We start from the raw sequence: 26,750 nt of genomic DNA on the forward strand, positions 1-26,750 counted from the left end.
ATGGCTGAGGTATTAGAATTATCTATAAATGCTCACATTTTATCTTCCTGAATGGAGAATAGTGACAAAGTGCTAGGCAATCTCTCTCTCCAGAGAGCACTATACCTCCTCCAAAATCACCCGACCCATTGTGGGACAGAGGTAGAAAACACCGTTGGTGTCCTCTGTTCCACCCACTGGCCTCATCTTCCCACACAACATGACTTTATTCAGGGTCCCTTTGCTCTGCTCTCCGAGGCCAACTCATCTCTTTTCCTTGGCACATTGCTTCCCCCACCCCGCCTCCCACATTATACCATAAGGCTGAGCAACTAAAGCTTGAAGCTTCTGGCTCTCAAGGTGTCTTCCAGACTGGGATGTAACTCTGTGTGAATCTGGTATCCAGCATGGAGTCCTTGAGGCTCAGGAGGACTTGAAAAGTCCAGACTGGGCTTTGACCAGGGTTGTGACAAGAGATGGTAGGAGAGTGAGGGCTCTCCCCTTGTCCTTTTCCTTCATCTCATACTCCAGAGGCTGTCCACAAGACACCTTGTGAACTACACACATCCCACATAGCTCATATCCTCCTTTCCTGGCAGGTGGTGCAATGGTGGCTAGCACATGTGTGCCTCAGTTTACACCACTGCTCCTCCTCCCTGGATCTTCGCTCTGCTGTCCAAGTGGCCCCAACAAAATATAGTCACATTCATCCTTGCCTCTGGATGGATTCCAGAAAAGCCAGGTGTAGACACCATCAAGCAGGTATTATCTAGAATAGCCAGAAAATAGGTCCTTCCTCATTGTTATGTCAAGTATGAAACAGAAATTGTATTTATGGGTATGTAAGCCGTCATTCTTTCTGGAACTTAGCCTTTATGACATTTTTATATACAGGCAGCCATTCCAGGATTTATTTCCTTTGAACAAAAAGAAGAACATTTCTGCCAGTTCACCTTAGTAATTTAAAAAATCAATTTTCTTCTAGATGCATATAGGAATAGAAATCTGGCAATCGTCTGGCCTTAAATTTATACTAAACCGTACTTACATGTTAATATGACATTGTGTATATGTTAGAAACATTACATCTTAAGATATTTTGCGAAGTTAACCAGCCCCATAAAAGTCCATTATTTTCTCTACAAACAGAAACTCCAAGAACGAGTTCGCCATGATTAATGAAGATGGAGTGCCCATATATAAACTTCAAAGAATTCTTAGAAGAAAATAAACATGAAATTTGTGGTGCACAGAGGAGCTGGAATGCAGGCAGGAACGGGATGTCTATGGGTGAGGGAGGGCATCTCTCCCATAAGCCACTGCGTCATAGAAGTGATTTTGAGAGCAAGGCAGTTACATTCTCCAAATATCTCATCCACCCCAAGGCGGAGCCTCCCCAAAGCCTTCAGTCACCCTGAATCCCAACTCTTACCTCTTCTTAGAGACTGGAGCCTAGGCCCTACTGCACACAGCCTCATGCTGGCAAAACTGCACCATCTTGTTATCTTTCCTGAGAGCCATTTGTGTTTCCCTACTCTCCACCTCTCAGAAGTCATTTGTTCCCTCTGATTTCTGCCCACCCCATACCTACTGGCCCCCACTTCTCACAGCCTGTGGCAGTCACATCTGCCTCAAATAAAAAGCCTTTCAAAGAATATGAATCTGTTGCTCATCAGTTTAATTTGCACATCTCTGAACCCTGGGTATAACAGAGTAGAGGGGAAGACATTTCCTCTTTGCAAAGAGTGACCATGGTAGATTCGTTGCTCTGTTACCAGTAAAACATCACCAAGGCATTTGTCCAACGGGCTGTGTGTCTGAAAGCTGTGCCCATGAATGATGCCCAAAGCCATGGAGAAAAAGAGAAAATCCAAGTAATTGCAATTGTGATGAATTTTATAGGTACAACCACACCTTTTTAGCCCCAATTAAATGACTTGCAAATGACACTTGATGAAAACCAAGGGTTTCTATAGAAACTAGCTAGCTAGTGAAGCAAAACATCAAGACAAGCCCTTTCCTTAATTGCCACGCCACGTACACTTGGTTGAAACTTTTGGAATAAAAGGTTCTGGACAGGAGTGGAGCCTGGCATAGACTCAAGCCCCAGGCATCCCCCAGGAGTTGGTGGAGAACTGGATTCCCTAAAAAAGACAATCTGGTCAGAATTAACCCGTTGTTCTCTGAGAAAGAGAAGTTCCAGTGTGACTGCTGCTCACCACAGTGACCCAGGGCCCAGTGGCAGGATGCCTGCCCTGTGCCCTGATAAGTCCCACCTGGGAGAGCATCTGTCCTGCCTCCAGGCCAATTCAGGCCTGCCATTGTATACAACAACTCTTGTTTCCTCCTCTAACAAGCAGCTCAGTATCCAACCACCATGGGAATTCAGTCCGAGAGGCACAATGGAGAGGAAGCTGCCGAAGCAAGTGTTTGGAAAGGAGCAGAGATCACAGCAGGCAAAGCAGCCATGAAGATGTGTCTGCAAGGAGTCCTTAGCTGGGTTCAGCAAAGAGAAGCCAGCGCAGGTGGGCGGAGCACTTCCATAAAGCTGCCTGTGGTGGACAGATGGCTTCTGATTTGACCTCGACAACAAAATAAGGGACTGCAAGTTCAATGAATAGTCTCTGGCCAGAGAAACAAGGTCAAACACTTAAGTTTCTTCATTTCCAGTGGTTCTTGGTATTTCCAGCTGAGTGGACATCTTTCTGTGACCAATGGGTGCCACGCCACCTTCTGCGGAGTCTGCGTGAGAGATTGTGTTGGACAAAGAGCTTCAAGGAAGCATGCCCCCAGGAAGGGGGTGTTGGTTCAAGGCTTCCCATACACTTGGCTACACCTTTATAGCCTCTACCTTTATTCTTACTATATTCTTCTTGGCTGTACATTCGTTGTCTTTATTCTCATTTTGGCTATTTTTCCATTGATCCGTGAACAGAGCATGTTGTATTTTTCCAGTCCAATAGAGATGGCTTCTCTAAAGTAATAAAGACTAAGGCCAAAGATTAAATGTGGGCAATCCCCCAATCAATCTATCATCTGATGTGACGTTGCCTCCAGAAACTCCTACAACTTCACAAGCGGTTTTACAGCTCATAAATAGTAGATATAAAGACTTAAAATTTCTAGATATGTCTAATAGACAAAATCAATAAACTAAACTAAGTTAGAAAGAGTTATCCCAGTAGTTTAGAGAGTTCTAAAAAGAAGGGACCTCTGATTATAAAAGAAAAAGAAAGATTCTCCCAACAGTTATGATTAAGTTTAGTCCAACTTACATTATAGGGAATAGATGGTGTTTTCACACAAAATATAAAGTTAGTAACATATTTCCTAAACCAACCAAGAACCATTTCCTTATACAGGAGCTTATAAAGATGAAATTAGTTGGATAAAATTAAAAAGAGTATAATGTAAGTACAGCCCTGTCTTAGGTTTGTTAATTATTAAACATAAAAAAGGCTGAATAGATGACGTATTCTATTAAACAATATGCTAGACTTGTTTCGCACCACTTAGCTTAAACAGTTGGTGGGATAGTCATTAATTTTCATGTAATTCATCAATGCTTTGCCTTTTAAAAAATTGATTACGTGCTTAAATAAACAAAGAATCTATGTCACAATCACACACTGTATAAAAATGTTAATTCTCCTCAATAAAGATACACTCAGATGCAACTCTTTTGAGTCTGTGTCTGTTTGTCACTTCGCCGACTCCTTTGCCCACCTATCCCGAGATTCCTGTCCCGTCGGTCCCAGTGCTCCGGCCGAGCTGGTCCGTCGCACTTAATGTCACAACTAAAATGGACACTCGGCTTTTTTTTGTTATAAGTAGGCATTTTCAATGGTCCACTTTGAAGACAGCTACTCATTTACTTTCATCACACCCAGAATCATCTAGCCACAGAAGATCAGTGGATACCACCAATACTTCACCCACAACTTGCCTGATGCTCTGCTTTCCTGTTTCCTGCAGGATAGGTCACAGGGACCTGTCGTACCATTCTGATTGAGATGAGAAAGGCAACAACAAACCTAATTTCTCCGATAAGACCCAGCTCTCCCATTAACCTCAAGTTGACACCACCCCACCCTTGAGCTGCCTGGATACAGCAGAGATCTGCGTGGGACTCCTGTACTTCCATCCTGGGACCCTGGAATGCCATCTTTATGAGGAAATCGTTACTGTGCAGAATGAGGGATTTTCTTTAAAAGTTAGTTCATTTGAAGACTACGGACATTCGAGGATTTCCTCAGCTACCTGTTTTCTCTCCATATTTGGCACATCATGGCCTAACTTCAGACCATGACCGCACACCTTGCCCTAGGGAGGACACATCCTATTTACGACCCACAATCCCACATGCCACCCAGGCCCAGCCGTGAAACGGAGATGGCTTCTCCTGAGCCTCCACCATGGCTCTCCATGGATCTAACACCCAAGTGCTGGGCAGAAATGCCACCAGCAAGGTGACGGTGATGGTGGATGATGATGTCACCTTTTCACAACACAGCAGGCATTCACGAAATAATTCCAGAAACATCCAACTGCCCCCATTTACATAAGCTCCAGAATCATCCAACTGCCCCCATTTACATAAGCTCCCTGATTGGGCAGAGGTGAGAAATCAAAGTTCCCTTCACTGTGTTCCCAACATGCAAGGTCATCTTTCTAACCACCATGCACAAACACAAACAGAAATGGGGGTGGCATACTCACCCAGAAAATAGGAGCACTAGAAAAACCTAAACATTTCTCCAGGAGAACAAGTAAATGAAAACAAAAAGTTCAATTTTCCTAGATAAGACTTTCACAGTCAAGTGTAACATATTTTCCTTGTAATGTGCGTTTGTGAGGTTGAAAAGAGATTTGTTTCCTACCCATGAAAAATACCAAGTGACAATGTTCTAAGGGGCAGCACTCATCCAGCAGCATTGTTTTCACAAACTGCTTCCTTACATGGAAAACTCCTTTGTGTAACTATTTAAAGATAATTAAAAAGAAAAAGAAGGGCTGGGAAGTTGGCTCAGTGGTAGAGTGCTTGCCTCGCATGCATGAGGCCCTGGGTTCGATTCCTCAGCAGAAAAAGCCAGAAGTGTGGCTCAAGTGGTAGAGTGCTCACCTTGAGCTGCAAAGCTGAGGGACAGCGCCCAGGCCTAGAGTTCAAGCCCCCACGACCGCCAAAAAAAGAAAGAAAGAAAGAAAGAAAGAAAGAAAGAAAGAAAGAAAGAAAGAAAGAAAGAAAGAAAGAAAGAAAGAAAGAAAGAAAGAAAGAAAGAAAGAAAGAAAGAAAGAAAGAAAGAAAAAACTATCTACCATCCGTCCACAGGAGCACAATTTAGATACTGGGGTGCACTTGGAAAATTTAACTTCAGGTCATAGATCTCAACTTATTTGACGGAGTAGATTTGTAAGTTGTTTCCAGACGGAAAAGGACAGGCAGCGTAGATTAGGTGAGAAGAGCATGCTGTCTGGACATAAGGACACCGGGATGGAAATACACAGCACCCGTGAGAATATTCTAAGAAAATGATGATACTCTTGATGTTGGGCCATGTGGCTTCAAGTTGTAGCAAATAAAGGGAGCAAAATAAGAGGGATGAGCTGGATTTGAGAAACACTGAGCCATTTCCTGGGGGCCATTAATAATTCACAAAAGCAAACACAAGGCCTCTGTTCCCTGTGGTGTCCTGCTCTGACTGGTTTTGTTTTAGGGTTCTGGTGGTGCGAACTCAGAGCCTGGGACCTGCTGTGCAGGCAAAAATCCACTCAGACATGCCTCTCACGCCCCACTCCTCATGCATTTACTTGGTGATTCTGAAGAGTGTCTCTTGCTTTTTGCCTAGGACCACAATCATCCTACGTCATTGCACTTCCCACCAGAGCAAAGATGACACAACGTGTATGCATGGTCGCACCCAGCCAGCTTGTCTCTGTTGGGATCTTGCAAACGCTTTTGCTTGGGCTATCCTGTACTTCAACATGGTCTTCCCCATCTTCCCCATCAATTAGACTGCTGAGTAGCTAGGAAGTAGCTAGGATTATAGGCATGAGTCCCTCCCAGCCTCAGTGGGGATTTCAGTGTTTTAACAGATCCCTGGTTCTGTTATATTGAGATAGGAAATGGGTGTCTATCATGATAGGGGTAAGTTGCATTGAGCAAAGAAGAGCTTTGTAAAGTGAGCTTTATTTAAAAAAAAAAAATGATGAAGCTGGGCGCTGGTGGCTGATGCCTGAATCCTAGCTACTCAGGAGGCTGAGATCCAAAGATCGCGGTTCAAAGCCAGCCCAGGCAAGAATGTTTGTGAGACTCTTATCTCCAATAAACCACCAGAAAACTGGAAGTGGCACTGTGGCTCAAGTGGTAGAGCCTTTGCCTTGAGCTGAAGAGCTCAGGGACAGCGCCCAGGCCCACAGTTCAAGCCCCACAACTGACAAAAAAAAAAAAATGAATAAGGATGTTTCCTTTTTCTGTTACTGAACACCTTACTGTCAGTAAATATCAAGGTCAGGGCCAAGCAGATGCTGGGGTCCCCGGTCACCAAGAGAATGCTGCAAACTTTGTCTAACCACAGTGTCGGAAAGCATGCCACTTGGACTGTCCTATGCCCAGCTGAAGTTCAAGCTCATGGTTTACTGAGCCCCAGGTATCAGTGAAATGGAGAAAAGAAAGAAGGTGAGAAAGTTAGTTAAATAGTTTAATCAGAGCAGTTTTACAATTCTAAAATTAACAAGCAGACCAGTAATAAAAGAGCTCCAATGTTCGCAAAATGATTTTGCTTCCATTCTGAATCTGTCTTTTTAAATTGTAAAGATTAACATTACATTTAAAAGGACTCAAAATGGAGGGGGGAAAAAAGAGAGAGAGAGAAATGGAGCAATTTCGATAATCATTCATGATTCATGATGCAACTGATGAAATCCCTGAACGACTATTGCTTCAACTTTGATATCAAAGGAAAAAAAAACAGGAAAAAAAAGAAAGAAAGAAAAAAAAACCTGGGAGGAGCTCTCCCCACTGATAGGAGGTGGCCAAAAGAAAGAGGGTCACCCAAGACCACGCTCAGGTGCACAAGGTGTCACGTGATTGGATAATGACATTGGCTCCGAGAATACAAATGAACCCACGGCACGCAATCACTAGAATGATCATGAACATTCTCTTACGTTGCTCAACCTGCTTCTGAAGGTTTCTTGGTTCGGTTAAACTTGCATAATACACATGCAATGAGTTATTTCTTTTGAAAGTGTGCGTGTGGTTGTTTGGTTTCTGTTGTTTTTGATTTTTTTGCAGTCGTTTTTTTTCTTTTTGTTGTTGTTGTTGCTGCTGTTGTTACTGTTGATTTCATACAAAGATTTCAGGAAGCTGCTTTCAGAGTGTTATCAAAATGAAGAGCAGGAGCAGATGGGGGAGGGCAGATATGAAGTCGCTGAACAGAAGAGCCTCCTTCCATCCCGACGCATACCACCGCCTTTTGGAAAAAAAGGTGCAAAAGGCTTTGCTTACCTTTCCCCACCAAAGGAAAAAAAAAGAAAGGAAAAAAAAACCACTCACAAAAACCAATCTAAGTGAAAAAACAAAGGCTGACATAAAGAAAATAAAAGGTGTCTGTTCATGCACATATCTTCTGCATAGCTCAACCCACATATAGTAAGGCACTATTCTCCTTCACAAATGCTATCTGTCCACGGCCCTCTGATGAGTGCCACAGTGCTCGGGACCCTTACACAGTTCCTTTCCGGATGGTGAAATGAAGAGGCCGGGTGAGTGTGGCTGTCACGCTGGGCTGGAAAGGTCCCTGGGGAAGACCTCAGTCCCAGGAGCCTCCCAGGTCCCTGGTGGGGGAGACTGTCTGGGCGTGGGACGGTCCACCCTGGTTCTCTTCCCAGAGTTCCTATGTGGTCCATGTATGGATTTAGATTCTTCTTCGGTCTTTATTTCTCAAAGAAAATACACGAGGTGGTGGGAAAAAACAGCCAAGTCCTCAGAGATTGACTCTGATGCTCCCAGAAAGCACAGACCACTGGCAAATAACAGAATCAGCAAGATGTTTCCAAGGGGGAGGGAGAGAGAGAGGGAGGGAGGGAAGGAAGAAGGAAGAAGGAGGAAAGAAGGAAGGAAGGAAGGAAGGGAAAAAGAGTTCTGTTTGGAGTTTCAAAGTGGTCAAGGTAGATTTTTAATTTAGCTGGTCTTCATATTGTTTCCGGAAGCAATCTCCAGCTGGGAAAAACTCCCAACATCTCTCTTGATACATCTTCCAGACGTACGATTCCTGCAAACAGCAAAGGAAAGTTTGTCCATTACCACAAAAATAGGAGAGAAAGAGACTCAACTTTATGGTGATCATATGTAACTGGAAAAGGCTAATTCAGCCAATTCCAAGCTGACATCACAGAAATCGTTGACTCCTAGTAACAAACATGTGTAAACATTCAACTTGCCCATGATGGAAATAATGTCAAAAATGGGTTTGTTTCATGTGGTTTCCAGGAGTCTCTTCAAATATTATTAATGTATCCTTCTTCAACTTCACACTATTAAAACATTTGTGGTGAGCAAGGGAACTACTCAATAGCTTGAAAGCCTCAGCCCTGTAATATTTAGTCATGGTGAATAGACCACAATGAGTGGATGCTCATTTGAAATCATCAGCTATCTGATTAAGCAATCGAGGACATTAGAATTAGAAACACGAAATGTTCTTGTAATGGGGAAGGGGGGTGCAAACCTCCAGCCCACCATTTTCAGCTAATGAAAGCTTATTTTGAAATGTGAAATTTGAATTTTACTGATCCAAAGAAGGCAATGCCTTCCACACTCATTCAAGATAACAGGAATTTTGTGTCAAGACATCACAGCTAACATCTTTAAGTGATTCCTCTTGGCTAGTATGGCTCACTCCATTCCAGTGAGTTTGGCATTTCTTCCTGTCATTCTCCCTGAGGATGGGGTATAGAAACAGAATACTTTACCTGACCTGTGTGTTCTGTTTCATCTTTGTTTATGAGATACATCAGAAAAAACCTATGGACATAAGAGAAACAGGAATAGACCACATCAAGTATTAGTATTAACAGCCAGGAACTTTTTTCAATATATATTGCATTCCATTGTAGGTCCAGAGAAAACACCACAAATACTTACTTTGGAAAAATAATCACAGTGTACCACAAAGAGTTAAGGGTAGCTTAGGACATAGCTGTCCGCTTTGCTCCCCTCCTTTCCTTTTCTTTCTTTCTCTCTTTCTCTCTCTTTTCTATGGGTATTGAGGCTTGAACTTACGGCCTGGGCACTACTGTCCCTGAGCTTTTACACTAAGCCACAGCTCCACTTTCAGCCTTATTTTTTTGCTATTTAATTGGAGTCTGATGAAGCTTTCTGCTTGGGCCTGTGTTGACTCACCATCCTCACATCTCAGTTTTTCCAGTCCCTACGATTAGAGGTGTGAACCGTGGCTTTGTGACATGGCTTTTCTAATGTGATACCCAATTTTACCCTTGAAGCATGCTAGCTGAAGGTAAGCAATGTATACAGTTTTGCCAGGACTAAATCAACACTTTCAAATTGTAAATGATGACTAGCTTCAGAAGATGCTCCAATTTACCAATCAGTTCAATTGACTATTCCACCAATTTTACTTCCTCCTGCAATGTTACTCAACATTCCTTGTCTATTTGGTGCTAAATGTGGGTCAGAAACTAAGACTAGTATTTTACCAAACTAGAGATGGGGTTAGCCCAGGAAATGGCAAGAGTTCTCTCTCTGGTTTTTTTTTTTTTAATGCAACTTTTAACTAAGTTTCTAACAGTGCCTCAAGAGTTTTCTAAATCTCGGGTGGAGTGAGAGAGAGAGAAAAAGGAATAAAGATTCGCAGGTCTCCAAGGATTCCTGATTGAAATAGGAGCACACCCAAGACTCCCCAAAAGGCTCTGTGGAGAAGGTTCTGGGGTCTTCTACTCCACTTCCTCCAAAAGAATTGCTCACTTCCAGAGCCAGGCTCATCCAGATGTGGAGAGGAGCACTCCCCAAAGCCTTTGAGACATGGTGCAGAGCGAGCCTCTGGGAGGAGCCGGCTGGGCAAGGGGCAGGGGTTCTGAGACAGGCACTCACAGGTAATTGGCCAAGTTGTGCTCCTGTAATGTGTGGGTTTCGAAGCCATGTGGCACTGTGTCGAAATAATCGTTGCCGATGCCGCAGATGAAGCACTTGGTCTGGAAGACAAAGGGAAAACAGCCAAGTGTCCGGGAGGCCAGGGGTCAAAACGGAGGGAGCACAGGGGCGGCCAGCCACCGGCATCTCTCGGTCCTCTCCGGGCACGCGCACGCGCGCTTCTCACGCCTCTGAATACACAGGTCACAGCCGCCCGGGCTGCACCTCAGCTGCACATGTTGGTTACACGGCCTGGGTGCCAACAGGAGGCCAGACCGGACGTGAGGTGCTAAGCTGCAGTGACTCCTCCTCATTGCTGTGGCCCGTCTCCCTGCGTCCTCACCTGAGCTCCCTACCTCCTCATATAACGTCCCCACAGGACAGAAAACTGGCACCAGGCAGCCCCTTGATCCATCACGATTCAGCGAGGGCGTGTCTGGTCTGTGCCAGGTATGTAATTCCCCACAGGACGTGTCCACGCCCTGCTTCCTGGCTGAGTGTTTCCCCCCTCCAGAGTGTCTCCCACACCTCTCTACAAGGCGACTGCTGTAGAGCACTTGCTTAGTTCTGCCAAGGTGGGCCTGGCCTGTTCCTCAACTGAGGGGACGCAGACACTCCACCTCCCACCGGGGTCTGAGAGTCGGAATGACCATGCATCCTCTCAGATGGGGAGCCCAGCACTGCCCAGGGGGCGCTCACCTCCATGTCCTCCTTGACCTGCTCCTGCTGGTCTCTCAGCTCTCCAAAAGCATCGATGATTAAACCTGGGGTTAAACAGACACAATAAAAGCTTTGTCCAACAGAGACATGTAGTTCAATTCACAGCTCCTTGGCTATTGAGTGGGAGGAAAGGGAAAACACACGATCATGATGGCAGATGTTCAAAATGTGGTACAGTGTGAGACCCCATCTGATATGCCTATCAGGAAACTCTCTCTCTCCCTTCTATCCTTCCTTCCCTCCCTCCCTTCCTCTCTCTTTGAGCAGAAGTGCATGCATGCAGTTACTAGGATGAATACTCATTTGAACAGCAAGAGAACCTGGTAGTCAGTTTAGCCTCCATGGGTGGTATATCTCTATTTGCCTCTTGCTGAGAAGAGCCATTGAGTAAAACACAGACAACTCCACCAAGTTTCTCAAGTATTAACTTGAAAATAAAGCTGTGCGCTGGTGGTTCACACTTGTAATCCTGACTACTCAGGAGGCTGAGAGCTGAGGTTCTTAAAGCTAGCCCACATAGGAGTCTATAAGATTCTTATCTGCAATTAACCCCAGAAAGCCAGAAGTGCAGCTGTGGCTTGCATGGAAAAGCACTAGCCTTGACTGGAAAAAGACACACAAGAGCACGAGGCTGAGTTCAAGCTCCAGTACTGGCACAAAAAGAGAAAAGAGAGAACAACTAAAAGTTGTACCATATCAATTAAGTCTTCTGCATCAAACCACTTTCCTACAAGGTCCCCATAAACCATATAGTTTTATGCAGTGTGGCAACTCGAAACTACATGGAGCTGTTCGGCTTCCGCCTCCTCTGTCTCCTGGGAGGCGTCCGCACACACTTCCTGCCAAGCGCTTTCTGACTTTGCTCTCTTCTGGAACAATTTACCGTTACACTCCATACACATGAAGATGTATTTTTAAACGTGTCCCTGCACCTTGCCAAAACAATAGCACCAGTGTATGCTTCTGGAACTTAAAAGTATAATATCGCATTGACAGATAGCTCGTCCAAACCTGGATGGAGGTATTAAACAGAAAAAATCAACAGGGGTGGTGTATCTGCGGTGGTGTATCTGCGGTGAAAGGAAGGCCACGCCGGTGAAGTGGGCCTTGCAGTTCCAAGCGAGGACCTGGAATCCAGACTAACCGGACTAGATCAGATTCACATTCCAGACAGCATTGAGCAGTTGTGAACTCTGGCCATGCTACTCAGACATGCTTCCACACTTACTACCTACGGCTGACTCAAAGGAGGTACTCAACAATGGCTGTGGTGTAACAGTCCAAGATGTGCTAATTATGTGCTAATTATATAATTACATACACACACACACACACACACACACACACACACACACACACACACACACGTCTCCAGTATGTGATAGACCCATAAGGCTAAATGGTTTTCTTCCCCTTAAAAACTCATAAACCCATTAAGTGGTAGGGTTGGAATTCAGGCCAATAAAAGTGTTCCTGGATAAAAACAAGAGACCATTAAAAAAAGCATCCAGTGCCACCCGTCCCAGGCCCACACGCCATCATTTCCCCCTCTACAGAGAAGGAAGGGCTTTCTGGGATCTTAACTGGAAACACAGGACACTGGGGTCCCATCCCGGGTACTGGCTCCAACAAGTGGCTGAGCTCTAGAAGCCTGGGGACAGCGCCATGGCTCACCTTGTATGATGGCCAGGAGGATGACGATGACAAAGAAGAAGAAGGTGATGTCGAAGATGATTCTGTAGATCTCATACTCGTCACCTGCAGGGTCCTCAATTTCATCGCCAATGCCCCCTCCAGCACGGACCCCCACGTACATGTGGAACATGTAACACTGGAAAAGAGGGGCACAGCTACTCCTCACAGTCGCCCCCACCCACCATGCCGGCCATGCTGCCCCCAGAGCCCCGACCCATCCCCACGCTGAAAACACGTGTTGCCTTTCTGTGCAAAACCTTGTCGATATAAAGGATGGTGCAGGCAGTGATGAACTTCCATGGCGTAACCCTTTAATGAGCAAGTTCGTTACATGAATCCCAGGAAGGTAGAGACAGGAATGTTGGGTGGACATGGTCGTAATACTAGCGAGGATGTGTGTGAAAATGCAGGTAGGGAATGTGAGGGGGAATGGCAGAGACCCTGGACACTGGTCAGGATGCATTTCTACACACATGGACATGTTGTGTTGACATGTTTCCCCCACCCCTTGATACAACTGTTTCAAGACTGGGCAAATGGAAGTCCTCGTGCATGTAATGCAAGCGTGCCACCGCCTTTTAATCAAAGCCCACACTGTGCTGTCTGCTTCGTGCCCTCGGCTGCACTCCAAGAAAACGAAACATACTTCATGAGCATCCTGGCAGGCAAGCCCCCTGTGATAATGAGGAACGATCACTTCAGAGGGTACACGTGTGTACTTCATTGTACTGTCCAGTTTATTCTAACCAAAGGAAATGGAAACAAAAGCCTGGTGCAGTGAAAAGTGGCACCTGAGAAACCAAATCAGAACAAAAGCAGAGCACAGCTCTCAATAACCTTTGTCCAATCTATCATACACAGAACAAGTGCTAGAATGTTCTACTTTTTACCTCTGCAATAAACACGACAGAGAAGATAAAGGATGAGGAGATAGCAGCTCAGAGCATAAACCTCCCCCGCCCCCCCCCCCGGGGGCACAGCGGGCAGCCATGATGGCGGCCATCACTCCATGCAGAAAAGGAAGCCCCCCTCCCCCACACACACAAAGTGCCTTTGGGGCCAGGCTCTCAGCCTTGGCCACGCTGGCCTCTGGGGTTGGGGTGTTTCTTTTGAAGGGAAGGTCATCTTGTGTGTGGTGGATTTTTAGGGTTCTTTGATCTCACTCCATAGATGCTGATGACAACCATACCACAGCAACAATTTTTTTAAAAAATAATGTCCCCCTGGGAACAGAGTGGTGCTGGTTTGAGCGCAAGGGGTGCAGAAGATCCAGTATTTTATTCCTAGTCAAGACAGGCCTCAATTCTCTACTTGAGCTCCCAGAAGTCGGCTCCATTCATCCCCGTGGGGGTCACGCAAGCCCTGCTCTTAGACACATCCTTCACGTCAACCATTCCTGTCCTGGCTCTGCTTTAAGCTTCTCTAAGACTCAATCTTGGCCAAAAAGCAGGGCAGAGGAGAGGGGAGAGGGCTAACTTGCTGGGGCATGTGTTTCTTCTCTGGACCACCTCAAAGTCTCCCTGGGCCTCTCCTTTAGGGGCACACTGGAGGAGACAGGGGACTGTAACCCCAGGGGGTTCACTGAGCTGCCCTGAGGTTCCACTCCTGCAGGGATGAACTTCCTGTACATGTCCAGTCCGACTCCCCAGCTACCCAGTTACCATCCTCTCTCTATCCTTAATCCACTCTGTCCTCCTGCGCTCTCCGAGTGGAGAGGAGATAGGTTCAAAGTCTGTCAGGACGGCCCGGGTTAGTGAGATTCTCAGCTCAAAGCACCATCACCCAGGAAGGAAGCCATGTGTGCATCACACAGCCTGTAACTCTGCAGCCACAGCGCCACCTGCTGTCAGCCATGAAGTTTCTACTGATGAAATGTTCCCCAGACCTCAAGGCCAAAGAGACAGACAGGGTTGCTAAGGAGACCAGCGCGGCGTCCACTCAACGCAGCGTCCACCCAACGCAGGGAGGGGGACATGCACCTCAAGAGAGCCTGCCCACATCACAGGGAGCAGGGACTTCATCCTATGAAGAGGAACGATAACGAGAGGTGGTCACACAAAGATCTCATTCAATCATTCTCTCCATTTCTGTCTCTGGTGGTACTGAGGTTTGAACTCACGATCTCATTTTTCCAGGCAGGTGCTCAACTGCTGAGCTACACATCTCCAGTCTGTTGCTGGTTATTTTACCTGGACCACATCAAGACTGTGATCTGCCTATTTTGTGCCTCTTGTGATAGCTTGAATGACAGGTGTGTATGCCCTCTTGCTTGACTTCGTACTTTGAGATGAAGTTGCTGGACGTTTTTGTATGGGCTGCGCTGGAACTGTAAATGTCCTGATCTACAAACACTCATCTGACTAGAATGGCAGATGGCGCTGTGCCCAGCTATAGGCTGAGGAGCCAACTTGACAGCCAGGTTGGCCGTCTGAGTAGGCAGGATTACACATGTGAGCCACTGGTCATACAGCTCAAGGATTCTCCCTAAAGACCTAGACTGGAAAAGTTAACCTGGAATTTCCTGTCATGTGCTCCTTTAAACATTTTTTTTGTCAGTTGTAGGGCTTGAACTCTGGGCCTGGGCGCTACCCCTGAGCCTTTCTGTGCTCAAGGCTAGCGCTCTACCATTTGAGCAACAGTAGCGCCATTTCTGGTATTTGAGTTGTTCATGGGAGATAAGTGTTTCATGGGGACTTCTCTGCCCGGGCTGGCTTTAAACTGCAATCCTCGGATTTCAGCCTCCTGTAGCTAGGATTATAGGCGTGAGCCACTGGTGCTCAGCTAACTTGTGAACTTTGTAAAGCAAATGATGCTCAGAGATTAGTGACAAGTCAAATGAGAGAGGGATGCAGGTGCCTCTTGGTGATGAGATATCACACTCTGGGGTTTTTATGGATAATGATCTGGCCGTCGGCTTGTCAGGACTCTCCTGGTACCAGTCATCCTTGGGAATGAGTCATGGGCTAGACCGTTCAGTGTCTGAAAACCGAGTTTCCTCCTCTGTGAGGAAAATGTCTTCGTGGTGAGCCCAACCTCACGCTGCTGAAGGCAGGGTGAGGGGTACTTAGCAGAGAGAGCAATGCTACCCAGAGCTGGGTGTGCATGGTGTCACTCAAAAGGACCCTCAGAAATCTCTCAGGCTTGTAGAAAATCTGGATTCTAGCTTAACTCATTGTTCAGACTTTCAAGAGCCTATTTCCTTACCCTAGAGTGAGACAGATTTCTGTTTTCTTGGTTGACATCCCATCCATACGCCAGGCAAACGATACTGTCGTCCTACCGCATTCCTTAATTCAAGTTCAAAATCAAGACTAATCACAGGACAAGAAAAAACTTGTTTTAGGCTCTTAAAAATGGAAGAAAATATACTGGGCCAGAAAAATAATTGAAATAAAAGATAACTGAGATAGAAAAAAGGTATTTTAAAAAATGAAAAGCCAAGTCAGGTAGCAGTGACTCCTATCTATAATCCTAGCTGCTCAGGAGGCTGGGATTCTTAGGTCTCAGGTCAAAGCTAGCTTGGGTGGGAAAATCTGTGAGATTCTTTTCACCAAATAACCACCAAACAAAACAAAAATTTTAAAAAACGCTTCCCTGGTCTACAATCCCACTTCCTATAATCCTATTATCATACTGTTTAGATGTTGCTTTTCCCACTAGAAAGTAATTTTCATGTCTTTCCCAGCATAGAAATGGAACTCATTTTATAAACAGTTGGCTCTTTATCATACTGAACTGATCATTTGTCTTTTAAGACTTCGTTTGGTTATTCTTTTTCAAAAAAAATAATTGTTATATATTCATGGATCCTATGGTGGGTTTTTTGCACTTAGGATTTATATCATTCATAGAAAGACTTTCTCTCATTTAAAAATTATCATTGCTAAAAGGATTCCAACCTGCTCTGTTATTGAGTGAAATAACAAAACTGGAGTCTAGTTTGCTCTTTCTCCCGGGAGCTTGTCTGGGACACCAGTACCTTTTTCTGCAATAATTCCACTGTATGATTGCAAAAGTTTCTTTTACTATATTTCCATGAGCATCTGCACCTTTTCAAGACTGTACTCTGTCCCATTGACTTGTCATTATGTAGTACAAAACTGTCATTTTTATAAGTCTTTACAATATTTGTATTTCTTTTTATCATTCTTTTATAGAGTTATTTACTTTTCTTTATATTTCTGTTGGTTCTAGGAACTGAACTTAGGATCTGGACATAGTCCTTTAGTATTTTTTTCCACTCAATGCTAGCACTCTACCACTTGAGCCACAGCTCTACTTGTGGTCTTTTGATGGTTAACTGGAGATAAGAGTCTCATGGACTTTCCTGCCTGGGCTGGCGGATAGCTAGGAATACAGGCATGAGCCAGCAGTGCCCGACAACATGCTATTTATCCATTTAGAGAAAAATTGATCATAGCATTATACTAGCTTCATGGATTCTCCTCCTAATTATACAGGTTTCTTTTTCTATGGCAAGTTCATTGAAGGATTCAGCCCTTTCCAGCTAGTGGTGCATAATTTTGTCTAACCTTAAGTTTCCAACCTTAAGCTAAAATACCCATTATAAAAGCAAGTAGTAGGGCTGGGAAGTTGGCTCAGTGGTAGAGCGCTTGCCTTGCATGCCTGAGGCACTGGGTTCGATTCCTCAGCACCACATAAGCAAAAAAAGAAAAAAGCCGGAAGTGGCGCTGTGGCTCAAGTGGTAGAGCACTAGCCTTGAGCTGAAGAGCTGAGGGACAGTGCTCAGGCCCAGAGTTCAGGCCCCACAACCGGACCAAAAAAAAAAAAAAAAAAAGCAAGTAGTAGTTCTATTAATATATTCTTGGATTTTAGTATGGATTTTTAGTAACTTTAGTTAAAGTCCTTACAATAAATAAGGACTTGTGATCCTCCTACCTCTATCTACTGAGTGCTGGTACTGAGACTGTGCATCACCACATCTGGCTTCCTGATACATTTTAAGAGCTTATTAATGTCCTGTTGTGCACAGGATTTTCTGTTTTGCCTGTGTAGAGAGGAAAGTGCTTTGGTTGAAAACACAGGATAATTATTTCCTTCATGACAGCGGAGGTAATAAACTTACTGTTAGCATATCATCGCATTTCATATCTGGGGTGTCTCCATCTTCACTTTTGTTGTAGAACTTCCGGAAAAAATTGAATGCCACCACAGTGTAGAGGTACACAACAACGGCTAACAAGCCCACAGTCAGAACGAGCTGGAAAGCAATGCAACATGGGACCTGGCTTAGACATACAGGAAGTGGACGGGCATATCTGTCCCCTGGGTGGGAGGGAGCATGCTAATATGGCCTGGAAACAAACAGGACCCAAACCTTCATTATTTTTCATCTGTTTGGGGTAATTTGGGCCCAGAATGGAGGAATTTATTTATGTATTCTCTTTATTCTATCACGTGGTCAGTGCACTCCTTTCATGTGAAATTTTACTACTTAGCTGGCTAAGAAATGCACAGTAGAGCTTCTAGAGCATAAATAAATTATGATTTCATTTCACCTCCAAACCCAATTGGTAATATCAGTAGGCAGCTTGCAACATGCACTTTTCGATCTAGGATTGAAGACTGCATAGAGGACTCTTTCCTTTCCCATGAAGTGAATTTTCTGTAAATAATGTATATTCCTAAGAAAAATCCATCTCATTTTTTGTTAGGCTAATACCAGGGATGGTAAATTCTTTTCATCTTTTCCAAAGTCAGGGAACACAGCTAGTAATAATGTATGATATAAATTATTTTTAAATACAACATCAAAAAGCTTTGCTTTGAAACACAAAATGACCAACCATTCCAGTGGAAAAAATATGTTTAAGACCAATGCTATTTCTCAGTGTCCAACTAAGCATCATAGTTGAAAAGGCCTTCTAGTTATAAATAATATTTAATTTTAAACTATGCATTTTATAGAAAGATAACTATGATACATCTGACTTGAGTACTGGGTATATTTTTTTCTAAAAGTGACCTTTTTAAAAATTATTTTATTGTAAAGGTGACCTTTTTAGCCAAGTTAGTAAAAATAAAATTAAATATATTTCTGGCTCTATCATGGAACATCTCTCTATGTTCATTACATCTTCACAGAATCACTTTAAAATTGTCCTGAGACAATTAGCACTCTACCACTTGAGCCACAGCATTCCTTCTGGAATTTCAAGTCTCCTAACAGATGACTTAATTCATTCCTGCAGGTGATGTGCAAGGTTTTGCACGTTTTACCTGTGTGAACTATTAAACCCTATATATTGCTGCAACAGGACAAGGAATCATCTTTTCAGAAGCTCAGAAACTGGATGCAGTGACAGATCCTTTGTGTAGAAATACATAATAGATTCAGTAATGCCACTTCTTTATATAAGCACAGAACCTGAGCCTCTGGCATGGGAAAACCTTGGGCCACGACCTGCCAGGAAGGCCATCCTCATACTTAGAACCTAAAGTCACTTGGAAGCCACATACTGAAGTCAGAACCCAAGGACCCCAAGGAGGCGAGCAACATGGCAGACATAGCACAGATCTCTAAGCAACAGAGATCTTAACGTGTACCTGGCTAGGAGACTCTGGACACGAAGGCTCATGGATGCCAATAAGTGGTGACAAATGTGTTACCACCCTTTGGGCAAATGAATGAATAAGTGTGTGCTCTTACTTGGGTCTGATAACAAGGAAAGCCTGAACTCAGAAACACTGATTTCTGTGACCACATCAACTGTCTGGTCCTTGAACCCTTTCCCTCCAACCTGGTATGATTTTGAAATTTTATTCGTTTTTTTATTGTTGTTATTGTTCAATTTAAATACATATCCTTTAGTATATTTAAATTTACATATAGTTTACTTCACTATATGTAAATGTAAATATATTTTAAATACCACATTGAGTGAAACTGAGGCATCTAATGCTTTATGACTAACACAAGAAGCTCATCAAGACACTGTTTTTTGGCTCCTCATTGTATGAAATGGCGTAAACCACGGTTCATTAGGAGCTAAATAGTACCTAACTTCCTTAGTGCTTAATAGGTGTGGTTGTAAGTCCTCTAGATCTACCTTCATTTAATTTTCACCAAAATCTGATGGAGTAATTTGTTTGGTGTGTATGTGTGTCGGTACTGGGACTTTAACTCAGGGCTTGGGTGCTGTCCCTTAATGTTTTTTTCTCAGGGCTGGCACTCTACCACTTGAGCCACACCTCCTTTCCAGCTTTCTGTTGCCTAACTAGAGATAAGAGCCGCATGTACTTTTCCTACCTGGGCTGACTTCAAACTTTGATCCTCAGATCTCAGCCTCCTGAGTAGCTAGGATTATAAGGGTGAGCCCCTGACACTCAGCCTTTGGTTATTTTTAATGAGTAAACTAAGAGAACTGAGATCTGGAAATGTTAATATGCCTAACCAAGGTCACTCAACTAACTGGTCAAATCAAGACTAGAAATCCGGTCTCCAGGTTCCCAAACAAATCCCTATGGCTTGGAAAAGAAAGGATTCAAATTCTCCCCTCCAGTTTGCACAAGGAAAGAAAAGGCTCAACTTACCTGCTTGCCATTGTGAGTCACAGAGGAGAGGATGGTTCTCAGGGTCTTGAAGCCCATAGCAATGTCAAGAAGATGAGCAGCAAAAAAAAAGTTGTTGTAGTGTCCAAGAACGGACATAGTCATGTACCAGGCCAGGTAGAGGAAGGACTGTCCGACAGAATGGGGAGAGGAGGTCAGAAAACACAGCACGGGCTGCTGTCCAGCTACTCACTTGTTTATGTCGCTTTCTTAATCCGTGGCTTTAGCTGTGCATGCTCTCTTTGCTATTTTCTTTACTGAGATGGTTGTGCAAAGTTCTGAGTTATTTGTCTTCTCCCATTTACCCTCCCATAGAGAGAACTTTACTGAATTACTTCCGGGAAGCAGGGTTTCTCAGCCTCAGCACTACTGATATTGTGGATCTGATCATTCTTTCCTGTGGAAGCTGCTGCCCTGTGGCTCAGGGGCAGTTAGCAGCACCCTTAGATGCAGACAACACCCAGCTGAGGCCACCAAAAATGCCTCCACAGACCGCCAACCATCTCGCCTGGTGGAGGGGGGGGAGGGCAACGCTGACCCCAGTGGAGAACCCTCCTCTGCGGTCCGCCAAAGAACCAACCACCTTTCCTTCACTCCACCCACTCCTCCCCTCCTTTCTTTTTCCTTTGATTGGTGTTCCTGGAGATCAACCAGTTCCAAGAGATGACAGAGGAGTTTTGTTTTCATTCTTGCGACCTAAGTTTAAGTCATAAGCTTGGGCATTTCCTCTTCCTTCACCCTGTAGTTCCTGCCTTTGACCTTTTCCAACCTAACTTTGATCTTACTTCCCTTCCGTCTTTGCCAGTATTGGATTACACTTCCATACTACAAGTTATTCTCTTTTGCTGATATGAAATTTAACTGAATATCCTGTATTCCATCAGACAACCCTAAATATGTTTCAGACAGAACCATACTGTTGAGTGAATATAGTATGTGTGGAGAAGGAACTGGCCGAACAGAAGCCATAATAACACTCCAGTGGCTCACAGGCTAAAAAGGTCTTAAAAAGATGTTTGGAGCCAGGGGCTGTGGCTCACACTTGTATTCCAGCCTACTCAGGAGGCAGAGATTTGAGGAGCCTGTTGTGAAGCCAGCCTGGGCAGACACATCCATGTTCAATGAATTAAAAAAGCTGCAAGAAGTATGGCCCAAGTGACAGAGTGCCAACTTTGAATGAAAAAGCCAAGCAAGAATGTAAGGTCCTGACTTCAAGCCCCAGGACTGGCACAAAAAAAAAAAAGAGAAAGGAAAAAGGTAAAGAGAGGAAGAAAGAGAAAAACAAAAGAAACAGACAGATAGAAATGGCTTACATTGTCCGTGAAAACAACTCCCAGTTTCCACATCTGATACTTCACATCAATGGAGTTCAGCCTGGAATAACAAAGGGAAAAGAGGGGGCAGGGAAAGAGAAGAAGTAAATGCAAATTTCCTGGGAGAATTCCCACCTCTGCATCCCATGTGTTAGGCTAGAAACCTGCTCAGGAGACCAGCTCTGTGCCTGGCTCAATGGAAAAGCAGAGAGTAGCTCTGAGGGCATACGCCAGTCCTCTTTCATTAGAGAATATACCTCCCTACAGAAATATATAGTTTGACATAGCAATCATCACATCCCTGAGGTTATAATTGTACAGATGATCTGGAGATGTAGCTCAATATTGCATAATGTAATATATAATAATATACATTTCATATATAATGTATGTATTATATGAATAAATGCAATATAATATAACAGTAACATACAATGTACTATATATGTATAATAAAATGTATATTATATATTTTTTAATCAACTGAATCTAATTTATATGTGTATATATATGTATTACTTATGACTATTGTTGCATGTGAGAGAGAAAAGAGATGAATCTGATCTCAGAGAAACTCAATTTAACTGGTTGACACCCTTCTAGTTCCAGTCTTACCCCAGGGAAGTGAACTTTCCAAGTAGTCTAAGCTACACAGAAAGACTATCTCAGCAGCAAAGAAAGGGAAAAAAAAATCCCTTAATTCCACAGTTCCCGGTCCGCAGAGGGGCAGGGAGGCATCCCGCATGGTCTGTTGGGTCCTGCAACACTCAGAGGGGGAAACAAGACCCTCGGGGGCTTCTCCTCCCTAGCCCCTCATCCGCGGCCACCTCCCACACTCACACGGCCGACAGGGAGCTGTCTTTCTTGGGCTTCTTCTTTTCCCTGGCATCGCTGAAGTCCAATGCTGCCTTGTCCATGCCAAGCAGCTCGCTGATCCTGTCCCGGCCATAGAACTCCCCGTACTTATCCATAACCTGTGGCGGGGGTAAAGGCACCGCACTGGCCTCAGGCCTCAACACCATCCACACACCCACGTGGGGAGCATTCCACTCTGCAGCTAAGCCAGTGCACAGACTGTGACAGAACGCACCCAGGGGTGCCCTCCCTCATGCCGGGGTCTTCTGCTCATATCGGGCCTGCCACTGGGCACACATGCTCAGTTAGGTGCACTACTACATTCAAGGGAAACTCCTCTGTGACCCCCATGACCCCTCAAGTCAAAGTTCAATCTCAGAACTCAGCAGGTGCCATGGGCATGGCGGGGTCCCCATCCGCACCCCCTGCCTCCCACCCCTCGGCAGCTGGCCACAGAAGAAAACTGTATTTTTCAGAGCAAGTCATTAAAGCTACATGAAGGAAATAAAAATAGAGTTTCGTCAACTTAGATCACCTAGATGATTTCAGAACAATTCTCACCAATTTTATTACTTTTAAAAAAACAACAACAACAATGCCCTAAAATGCTTGGCTACGTCAGGATGGATGGATGGAGCCATATGAGTTTATCATGGAGCTTCAGAGTATGAATTTCTTATGTGCTGTGCTCAAAATGCTCATTCAACTGTACAGGCACTTTGAAATCACATTGTCAGGAAGATAAAGCATGCCTCAATATCTCATGCTATAACTATAGCTACATCAAATTCAAATCTGAATTGTACTTTAGGGGAAAAAAAAAAAACGAAAGTCTATCCTTTCCAAGAAGTATTACCTTTCTTTTAACAAATTTATCCCAGTAGTTGTTGGGAAATGACCTAAAAGATACAAAAACATAGAAGTGAAGTAGTATTGTCTTTAAAAATGATAAATAATATAGTACTTGAACAACATAATTTAAATGATACATAAACATATATTGTGTCATCATCCCCCCCAAAAGCACATTAAGTTACCATCTCACTGCAAAAGCTTCCTGCATCACAAGTATATTAAATATTATTTTTAAATTGCTTATTTATATAGAATTATACACATATAAATCACATAAAAAGGTTAGGGCTGATACTTTCATGGAGAATATAACACTTATGAATAATAGTATTTACCATTTGATTATAACATACATCAAGATATAGATTTGTTAATTGTCTTTAAAAGTATCTAGAAATCAGCCCTTGTTTTTTTTTTTTTCAAGTTCTCAAAGAAACTTGAAGCCTACTGCTAATCCCTTACTCTGGCATCTTCAGTAAAACAGTTTACTGAAAGGAACCTACTTGATTTCGTGTTTATATTCACAGGTAGATTAGCATAATGAAAACATTTAGCCTTTAAAATACACATGAATAATGCATACATAAATCAAGCCCACAGGAAAAGCTCAGAACCTACCAGAAATGACAGCTTTCAAAATAAGCAGAAATAATCACAACCATAAGAAGATATTTGACCCCTGAGTAGTATAAACTACTGAAAAATATTTTATTACCAATACTTTTTCAAGGTGCCAATTACATGCTGTGATGGATTCATACTTGTCACAGCAGGTAGCTGTTTGATTCTTGACCTCCCAAGGCTAAAGAATCATTGCATAGAAAACCGTTGGGTTCTCCGCATTATATTTTACCTTGTCTCACACGAACATTTGCCCAGGTTTGCACAAAGCAGCTGGATGGCTGCATATGAAAGTTTCTAACTCGGATGCATTTCAAAGTGTGAAATTCAGTATGTCTGCCTTTAATGCTACAACAATTCCTTTAATGAGTAAATGAGTATCTGGGTAAGATAGCCGGGCAGTGCCAGCTCTCTGCCTTCTGCTGTTCGTTTCTCTGAGCGCTCCTAATGGATGGTCCCATCAGCACGGTGGAAATGGCCTCCAGGGCTGTTTTGATTAAGGACCTCAGGTGATGGAGGGGGTGGGAGGGGGGGCAAAAATGCAGGCATCCATGAGGAGGCGATGGTGCTGGGTCTTTTGATTTTCTTGACTGAATAGATAGCTACTTTTCACTTGTGCTAAACACTGGGCAGAGCTGCAGAAGTCTGGCAAAGTGTGTTTACGAGCGCAGACGGGCCTCTGCGACACCGTCACTCACTGCGTGTTGATGACCAGCCTGTCCCACTGGCCCTTGATATCGTCCTCCGAGGGCTGCTCTGTGATGTAGAGCCCGTCAAATTCCAGTTTCCGGGCAACTTCCTTTTCTCGCTTGAAAATAACCAATGGGACCTGCAGAGGAAAAAGTAAACATACTACATTTAGTTTGGATTGACTGGTATTTCCTATTCAGGGTCATTGCTTTTTGGAAAACACACACAGATAGATAGATGATAAATAGATCGATAGATTATAGATGATAGAGAGATAGATAGATAGATATTTACATTTCCTATTTCCTATGTACTTCCAGAAAGGTAAAAATGAAGTGAAATGAATTGACTATATTCAGGTAGAAAAAACAACAACAACCATTTAGGCTGGGTGAAAAGAGAAGACATAATAGATATAAATATATGAATAAGTCTTAAACACAAGGTTCATAGATAATTGTATGAATAACACCACTCTAAATACTAAAGAGAAAAAGAGAAATAGGAAAGCATTTGTGTGTATGTGTATATATGGATATATACATGAATATATATGGATATAAAGATCCTATCAATCTTTACTAGCATTCCAAAACATATGCTACTAAAATGAAGTTTTATTTAAGAAATGTCTTTAATAAAGTCGGTGCCCAGCCTGCCCACATGCTATCTGGAGATAAATTTTATTTTTTTTTTCAGAGATAAATTTTAATTTCCACATCACCAAAGCAGAAAAAAAAAAATCTCGGTCAGTTTGCCAAGTTGTCTCTGGAACTTCTTTTTTGAGATTTTATACGGGCACAGACAGAAGAGACACAGCTATTTGGGAGGCATCTAAGAAAATTCACCCATGCAAGACAAGGCTCCCCAAGGAGGAAAGTTCCCTGAGAACATATTTTTTGAGCCTAGGCCCTGGTTTTAAAAGTCTTCTGGACCATTCACAATGAGAGACTAAGGAAACTGAAATACAGCCATGGCAGCAGCACGGTGTCTTTCTGGGAAAGATGAACAGGTTTGCAGGAGAATCTGACCAGCACTTGGGGGAACTTGACCTTGAACTCAATTCATCAAATTTGACTGTCCCCAGGCACAGCGTTAAAGTGGCATAAATTGGACAGTATTCCCACCCGGGATGATGGTAGACCCTAACCTAATGAGGGGACAAGCAGACAACTCCCCAGTGTTTCTCTAAGTCCTAGCAGACTGTGAGAGGCTGGCTAGGGGAGCTCACTTCTGTGGGGCCAAGTTACTGGTAAAACTGTCCATGCCATCCCTAGGACCCTCCTGAAGGGATGTCCCAACTTCAGTGACCGAGACGTATGGTTGGGCCTACTATGTCTGCCTATGACCATAATTTCCATCCCACACCTGGCTCCAGTCTACATCTCTCTCTCTTTCTCCTCTCTCTCTCTCTCTCTCTCTCTCTCTCTCTCTCTCTCTCTCTCTCTCTCTCTCTCGCTCTCGCTCTCTCTCTTGCTCGCTCTCTCACTCTCTCTCTCTCTCTCTCTCTCTCTCTCTCTCTCTCTCTCTCTCTCTCACACACACACACACACACACACGTGTAAGTTGGCTGGTGCCTGCATCTCTTACCTTTAAGCAGTAGTATCCAATGATGCAGAAGAAGGAGATAACGGTGTGGAGGATGGCAAGGATGCGCAGCGTGGGCTCCATGTAACCGCTGCTCTCCTCCAGGACATAGTGGACCGTGATGATGTGGGGTGTGCTGCTGTCCAGGCTGATGGCCACGTGGGTATTTTCACTGGGGCTTCGACTGGGCAGCTCCTTTCCTTCAACCACAGAAGAAGTGGAGACCTGATTCCAACCATTGAGAACACAGTCAGTTGGCTGCACAGCACGGATACAGCCTTTTGGGCAAGTACTTGGATGGAAAAACCAATGCACAAGGAAAATAGTCCTCTCAGTCCAAGCCTGAGAGGATGCATTTTCAGATACCCAAAGCAAAGAATATATGTCTGCTTTTTTACGTGTATGAAGGGGTACAAGGTACTTGGGTTTGAACTCTGTACCTAGGTGCTGTCTCTAGAGCTTTTTCATTCAAGGATGGCATTCTACCCATTGAAGCAAACCACTTCTTTTGACTTTTTTCTGATCAAGTAGAGATAAGAGTCTCAGACTTTCCTGCCCAAGCTGGTTGTGAACTGTGATCCTCATATCTCAGCCTACTGAGTAGCCGGCTTGTTAATACATATACTTTTTAAAAACTATATATATATACATATATATATATATGTATGTATATATATATTATCTTTAAGTAGTTGCACAAAGGAGGTACCATT

At 43.8% G+C, this 26,750-nt stretch overlaps 1 protein-coding gene across 1 annotated transcript in view; it reads right to left on the minus strand.

Annotated features, from left to right (window-relative positions):
- Positions 1–1,640: 1,640 nt before the first annotated feature.
- Ryr2 (ryanodine receptor 2) overlaps positions 1,641–26,750 on the minus strand; it is a 427,229-nt gene continuing 402,119 nt past the window's right edge. The window contains exons 95-106 of the mRNA XM_069990607.1: positions 26,041–26,262; positions 24,459–24,589; positions 23,141–23,183; positions 22,270–22,403; positions 21,430–21,490; positions 20,099–20,245; positions 17,631–17,765; positions 12,524–12,680; positions 10,829–10,893; positions 10,091–10,191; positions 8,953–9,004; positions 1,641–8,252 (exon numbers count right to left, since the gene is read on the minus strand). Of these exons, the coding sequence (XP_069846708.1) occupies positions 8,157–8,252; positions 8,953–9,004; positions 10,091–10,191; positions 10,829–10,893; positions 12,524–12,680; positions 17,631–17,765; positions 20,099–20,245; positions 21,430–21,490; positions 22,270–22,403; positions 23,141–23,183; positions 24,459–24,589; positions 26,041–26,262 (1,344 nt within the window). The 3' untranslated portion in view covers positions 1,641–8,156. The remainder of the gene's footprint in view (positions 8,253–8,952; positions 9,005–10,090; positions 10,192–10,828; positions 10,894–12,523; positions 12,681–17,630; positions 17,766–20,098; positions 20,246–21,429; positions 21,491–22,269; positions 22,404–23,140; positions 23,184–24,458; positions 24,590–26,040; positions 26,263–26,750) is intronic.

This window comes from Dipodomys merriami, unplaced genomic scaffold (assembly GCF_024711535.1).
Source record: "Dipodomys merriami isolate MVZ:Mamm:240054 unplaced genomic scaffold, mDipMer1.0.p SCAF_4, whole genome shotgun sequence".
NCBI lineage: Eukaryota > Metazoa > Chordata > Mammalia > Rodentia > Heteromyidae > Dipodomys > Dipodomys merriami.